This window comes from Thamnophis elegans, chromosome 10, assembly GCF_009769535.1.
Source record: "Thamnophis elegans isolate rThaEle1 chromosome 10, rThaEle1.pri, whole genome shotgun sequence".
NCBI classification, from domain to species: Eukaryota; Metazoa; Chordata; class Lepidosauria; order Squamata; family Colubridae; genus Thamnophis; species Thamnophis elegans.
The window spans coordinates 25,641,844-25,648,755 of NC_045550.1; the positions used below are offsets into that span (position 1 = coordinate 25,641,844).

General features: G+C 39.5%; 1 protein-coding gene across 1 annotated transcript; it reads left to right on the top strand.

Annotated features, from left to right (window-relative positions):
* Positions 1 to 1,499: 1,499 nt before the first annotated feature.
* MARVELD1 (MARVEL domain containing 1) lies at positions 1,500 to 3,061 on the top strand. Its single transcript, XM_032226064.1, has one exon. It carries the CDS (start codon positions 1,651 to 1,653, stop codon positions 2,176 to 2,178), a length of 528 nt encoding a protein of 175 aa, XP_032081955.1. The 5' UTR covers positions 1,500 to 1,650; the 3' UTR covers positions 2,179 to 3,061.
* The last annotated feature ends 3,851 nt before the right edge of the window (positions 3,062 to 6,912 follow it).

A 6,912-nucleotide genomic window follows, 5' to 3' on the forward strand; every position in this document is an offset into this window, starting at 1 on the left:
GAAAGTTAAAACCCACCCCTCTGCTAGAAAAATGAAATATCCTAGGAGATATTGAAAAAGCAGAATATTACATTTCCCTGGATCAGAAATGGAGAAACATGTTTTTAGGCAGGAAACAGACTCACTCTTAATAGCCCCCACTTTCTTAATGAGCCACTAAAATGCCCCAACCAGTCTATTCTACATAACAATGTGTTTTCCCCTTTAGCTCCAAGGTGATGGGATTAAGGCATGATAGTATTAGCCTTCCACAGAAACTCACCACATGGCATCTGGAAATTCAAACTTGGCCCCATGGGAGTCTGACAACCAATCAGAATACACTTCTTACAGAAAGAACAAGAAACAGAGAGGTGGGGCCGAACAGAGTATAAAAAACCCAGCAAGCCCCTTCCTCTTTCTTCTTCTTCACCCAAAATTGAAGCATGTGATCCCCTTTTCTGTTCAGGACTCAAGCCATGTGGTCCTGTCCACCTTTAAACCATCTTTCCAAGCAGCCCCCATGTCTCCAGTGTCTTTTCTCCCACTTGAGCTGAACCCAGAAAGACATTTCTTCCAACAGAATGAACAACAACAATTCTGAAAGAGTCAGTTGTGGAGATGAACTAAAAGAGTGAAGTAGAACTTAAAATGCATCATAGTAGACAGCTTATGAAATTTACAGGAAAAAAGGAGTTCCATTGGACTGGAATGCATCTGGGATTCATTTTATTTATTAAACTTCTACTATCCATCCCACCAAAGTGTATCTAGGTGGCTTAAAGTTATTCAATAAAAATACTATATATCAATTAAATCCTGCCAGCTGAAATTCATTGACCAAAATTCAAAGTTGCTATACAGAACATTTATTTTCCACACTCAAAAATAACTTCCAAAATTTACTCCACTCATTGCAGTTACATTAGGCCTTGATGGACAGCTCCAAGTTCCTCATGTTCCAGCTTCTTAATTTAATACAGAGGGTGTGGTTTTCAAATTATTTACGGATGTGATTAGATCAGCTTCAGTTTGAGGTTGATAAAAAGTTTTACTTGCAGCAAAAAGGGAAAGTTTAAAAGAGACTATGCTTCTCCAAAATCAAAGGTTGCCTCTCTGCAATCTAAAGAATGTAACAGAATTTAAATGCTAGAGAAACAAATGAAGAAACTATTTGTACATTTATGTTTACATCTTCAAGTTCTTCCTTTTAAGGAGTTTAGTGAGTGACTATCTGACTATCACTTGGCCCTTTTCCATGCAGAAGGGAGGGACTGAACTTGATGTCTGCAGAGTCCATATTTTCTTTAGTCAATCTTTTGGGTTTGGCAGAGCCTTGTTGGCCCAAGTAGTAACAGAACTAAGGAAACTATGATTCTAAAGAAGGCAGCATTTTAAGTTCTTGGCTAGAGCTACAGGGGCAATGGAGAGAGGGAGAGAGTTGTTAGTAAGATGAAGGAGAAATGAAATAAACTCCCAAAAAAGGAGGGGCAAGGGTGGGAAAGGGAGGGCTAGAACAGGAAATTGAGAGGCCCTAGTGCAGGAACAACTGCTAAGCTGCAGATGTTTGGCAACTGCAGACAGAGGAAGTGCCTAAGAGGGGAGTGAGATTTGCTGGGCTGAAGAAGGCACTAGAGGAGACAAGAGCTGCGGAGGACCTAGTGGTATAACATGCCTCTTCCACCACCCCCTTCCTCACCGCCACCCCCGTGTCCAGCATCTAGAGAATCTCTGAGCCTGAATAGGCCCTTCCTACGAAGCCTGTTAGGAGGGCTGCGTATAGCACAGCTGCTGTTTGGTGCTGTCTGCTGGATAACTTTAGCGGCACACAAGTATGAAGGAGCAACCTACTTTGCAGTCTTTGCAGCAGTCCTGGTGTGGCTCCTTACCTTGGTTCTTTTTGGGCTCAGTGTATTGGGCCGATGGACTCTGATTCCTGTACTGGGGACCCGCTGGCTTCTAACAAACATTCTGCATGACCTGTTGCTTGGACTTATTTTCTTCACAGCTGCTGCGGCCATCATAGGCTACAAGGCGCGGAGCATCAGCTATTGCACCCTGCCAGGTTACAGCCAGCCCTGCAGTTACACTGCCTACTTAGTGGCTGCTATCTTTGCTGGTAAATCTGCCTTCCTGTACTTGCTCTCCGGACTCTACTGCTTGGTACGACGTTTCCAGGGGCATTTTGATATCATCTGAGAGATGCAAGAAGTTCAAGAAGTACAAACAGATCTTATTCAAATATATGGATAAATCTAGCATGCAATTTACCTGTAGATACCTTGCTCCAGATGGCGTCACCTTCCTGAGGAAAACCTGATGCATTCCCTATTTTTTCTGACAGTTTTGAATGCTCTTATCTCCAGATGAGATCTTTTCATCCACAGATGGATCCATACGGTCATGACCCAGAAGCTAAAAATGATGCATCTTAGGAGGAACACCTGGAAACCAGATTGTGGATTCATTTCTCTTCCCCCCACCCCCATCTCTCTCTTGTCTTCTTTCATTTTGGAAGTAGGATTTCTATGGGTCTGGGAAGTTTTCGCCTGATCTGTACTTCCAATATATCTGATTGCTATAGGAAGGATTTGGTATTATCACCTTCTGGTATACAATATTGGTTTTATTATTCATGCTATCCTGTTTTGGATCTTAGTAATGAAATGTTCAGATTTTATACCATATTGGCTTCTGGAGAGTTTTTTTTTTAATCCAGGAATATTCTGTTTTGAACATATTTATACATAATTATTTACTGTAAATTTTAAAACTTTTGAATGCACCCAATAGTATTTGTAGCATTATTATGGTAATGTGTTTTTCAGAAAACAGAGGGATAAAGGTTCCTGCCATCTGAAACTGCACTCTCTAATTGAAAGAGCTGATTTTAATTCCAGATGTATGCTAATTAAATTAAGAAAAATAGTACATGTTGAATATGCTCAGAAATTATTTTTCTGTATGGGTACAGTATTGTTTAATATATCCCAGAACTAAGCTCTGCCTCCATGAATGAATTCCAATCTTATGAGTTTCAATTCACAAAAGAATTGCTCAAATAAAACCTTCTATCATCTTGCCCATAAATGTTGCTGTATTATTTCACTTCGATGAAATCTTAGTCCATATCCTGTAGCCCTCTCTAAAATTGTTTCTGTCAGACGCTTGGGATTCTATTTACCATCTGAAGCAGTGGTGGGTTTCAATTTTTTTTAGAATCTCTTCTGTTTGTGTGGCCTGCTTTGTGGGAGTGGCTTGCCAGCCATGTGACAGGGTGGGCATGGCCAACTTGTAAAATGTGGTGAAACTCAGTTAACAACGCTCTTGCTTAGCAACCAAAATGTTGGCTCAGAAACTCTGGTATTTGAAGCACGCAAGTATTAAAGCTGTCAAGTTACAAGACCCTTGCAGCCCTAACCCTTTAGAAAAAAAAAACCCAGGGGTGTTCAAACTTGATAGCTTTAAGACTTGTGGACTTCAACTCCCAGAATTCCTCCTCTCGCTCTTCATCTTGATGATGTGCGGATGGGCGGGGGGAGGGAGCTGGAACCGGTTCTAAACAGCACTGTAGATTTGTGAAACCTCTTCTATAGAAGAGGCTAGAACTGGCAGGAACCCACCCCTGATCTGAAGAGAATTATAGAAATATTTTTGTCCAATGTTCTTGAGAGTACCAGATTTGGTAGGTCTTTTACAGCAATCAATCATTATAAATAGGAGGTAATGTTCACAGTGATGGGACAAAAGATAGTGAGCAGACGCTTCACCTAGAAGCTTCACCTAGAAATGGAAAGGATTTACTGATAATTAGCTAAAGATACATTTGGAATTAGGGTGAATTATAAATTTTCTCTAGTTAACAATTTCTACAGTAGGCCTTACGTTTATGCAGGACATTTTTTTTCAAGACAGATATCTGGAAATAAAGCTTTCTAAGTTTATCCCCTGAAGCCTCTGTTTTATACAGACTTTCTAAAAATACTGAGAATTTGGATCTCAATAAAGAAGGTATCTAACTATGTAGCAAGGGATAGAGGTATTTTCCAGGTTATAAGTGTGGTGTAGCTCCTTTGATGATAGAGCACTATGACTTCTGTTATAATCTGGAAGCATTTGCAATTTATTTTGTATAAAACATACTCAGTTCAACTTGAGACAAGTGAAAGTAGAATTTTAGTGCTTTAAAAGTCTGAATATAATATTTGGTCAAAAGGAAGAGGGTGAGAAATCATTTTCATAGCAACAAGAACTCTTAAACAGCTACTTACATAATTCAGAAAGTATTGAGATCCAGCATGGATTAAATCAGAATTTCATGGGGAAATGGTGGTGTTGGGTAGCTACATCGTATCAAGTGATTAAACCTGACAGTATTATAGCGATACCTGTAATCATTCAAATCTTGTAACCAGATCCAACAACAGTTACATCATATAATATTTCACTATACTCATGGAAGATCACTGCCTGTCCTAGTTCAGGAAAATACCTCTGAAATACAGATTTCTTGGACACAGAATATTATGTTTTTTTGTCAAACTTCCTGAGCAGCTACAATGTTGCCTCTGGCAAATCTCTACAACTATTGTGCTTCTATACCAATAGTGCAAATGGTGGAGCTGACCCTCCCTTGACAAAATCTTCATTAGAAAGGAACTTTGTTCTAGCAGTAGCAAATGAGAAGCCAACTTAATAGCCCCTTTACTCAATGATGTCCTAGGACTGGCTTTAGGGGTTTCAGAATAACCGATCTACTTGAACCTCAGCACACCAACCTCATCTACTTACTGAAACGCTTTTCCAGCCATTTTCATCTCTTTTATCATGCTCAATGAAACATACCCGAGTGCATCCATATTGGAACATGAAAGAATCAGAAAAGAGCTGGAAGGGACCTTGGAGGTCTTCTATTACAGGTACAGCTTATTTGTTTCTAGATGTTCACATCTGTTTTTAAATTATTTTTTCCAGTATCTTCCTAGGTATTGATGTTGGTTGATTTGTCTGTAGTTTCCTGGGTCTGTTACCCCACCCCTTTTTTTAAGATGGGTACCACATCAGCTCTTTTCCAATCCTCTGGAATTTCCCTGGTGTGCCAAGATTTTTTAAAGATGTGATACAATGGTTCTGAGATAACATCTGCCAGCTCCTTTAGAACTCTGGGATGTAATCCATCATAAATATAAATCTGGTAATTTATATTTATCAAGGTCAGACAGGTGTTCTTTTACCATTTCCTTGCTTATTTTAATTTTTATTTCTTGTCTGTCTTTTAGAGTTAAGTTTTTGTTAGATTGGGCTTTGGTTTCTTTTTGTGTGAAGACTGATGCAAAGAATGAATTAAGTAGCTCTGCTTTCTCTCTACTGCCTGTTACTTCCTTGCCATCTTCTCTCTTTAGTGGACCAACTGTTTTCTTGACTTTTTTCTTGTTATTTATATGTTGAAATAAACTTTTTAAATATATCTTTGATTTTTGTTGCAAGTCTTTATTCCTTCTGAGCCTTTGCTTTCCTGACTTCATCTTTGCAGAATCGGGATATCTGCTGATATTCTGCCTTAGTTATGTGTCTCTTTTTCCATTTTTTATACTTATCCCTTTTGTCTTTCAGTTTATCAGAGAGGTCTTTGTGCAACCATGCTGGTTTCCTCTTGGATTTGTTTTTTTTTTTTCCAGTGGTATTGTGTTGGATCATATTTTTCAGTGTTTCCCACGCTTCTTGAGTTGTTTTCCCCTTTAACATTTTTATCCATGAAATTTTGCTTAGGCTCTCTCTTAGTTTGTTAAAATCAGCTATTGAATTCCAGTATGATGTCATTCTTGCCCAAAGTTCCAGTAACTTCAAAACTCCCTTTATCACTTCTCTATTAGTAAAAATTAGTAAGTACTTAATTAGTAAGAACTTCAACTTCCTCTATCACTTATGTATTAATAAGAATTAGGTTCAGTATATTTTTCCTCTAGTTTCTTCTAGTTGAATTGAATTGAATTGAATTGAATTTTATTATTTATATGCCACCCTTCTCCGGGAGGACTCAGGGCAGCGAACAATTCAAAAGGGGAAAAAGGGGAACATAAAACAAATACAGATAATTAAAATAAGCAAGAGTCACACAACCATACAAGTCGAGAGGGGAGGGAACTCATCACCCCCAGGCCTGCCGGCAAAGCCAGGTTTTGACGGCTTTTTGGAAGGCCTGGAGAGAGGTGAGGGTCCGAATCCCTGCGGGGAGTTCATTCCAGAGGGCCAGAGCTGCCACAGAGAAGGCCCTCCCCCGGGTAGTAGCCAGATGGCATTGGCTAGTAGATGGAACCCGGAGGAGGCCAACCCTGTGAGATCTAATGGGTCTGTGGGAGGTAATTGGCAGCAGGCGGTCTCTCCTCTATCTTTTAGAAGACAAAGTTGTCAGCTTTGGTTGGGAATCTATTTGATCTCCCACTTGCTGCAGAGTTTGTCTCCCAGCTGATATGAGGATAAAACATTTGTTAGGTTTATCTTCCATCATTCCTTCAAGAGCTCAAGATGGCTTCATTATCCACACAGCAACTAACTAGCCCATGAAGTAGAGTGATCTGACTGGACAATACAGGTAGTCTTCTATGTGCAAACACAATTAAGCCCAAAATTTCATTGCTAAGCAAGGCAATTTGTAAGTGAATTGTGTTTCATTTTGTGACTTTTTTGCCATAGTTGTTAAGTGAATCATGTGGTCGTTAAGCAAATCTGACTTCCCACATTGGCTTTACTTGTCAGACACTGGCTGGGAAAGTTACAAATAGTGATCACATGACCCCAGGATAGTTCAACTATCATAAATACATGCCAGTTGCCAAGCTCCGAAACTTTGATCACATGACCATGGGGATGCTGCAATGGCTGTAGGTGTGAAAACTGGTCATAAGTCACTATTTTCAATGCTGTGTAACTTTG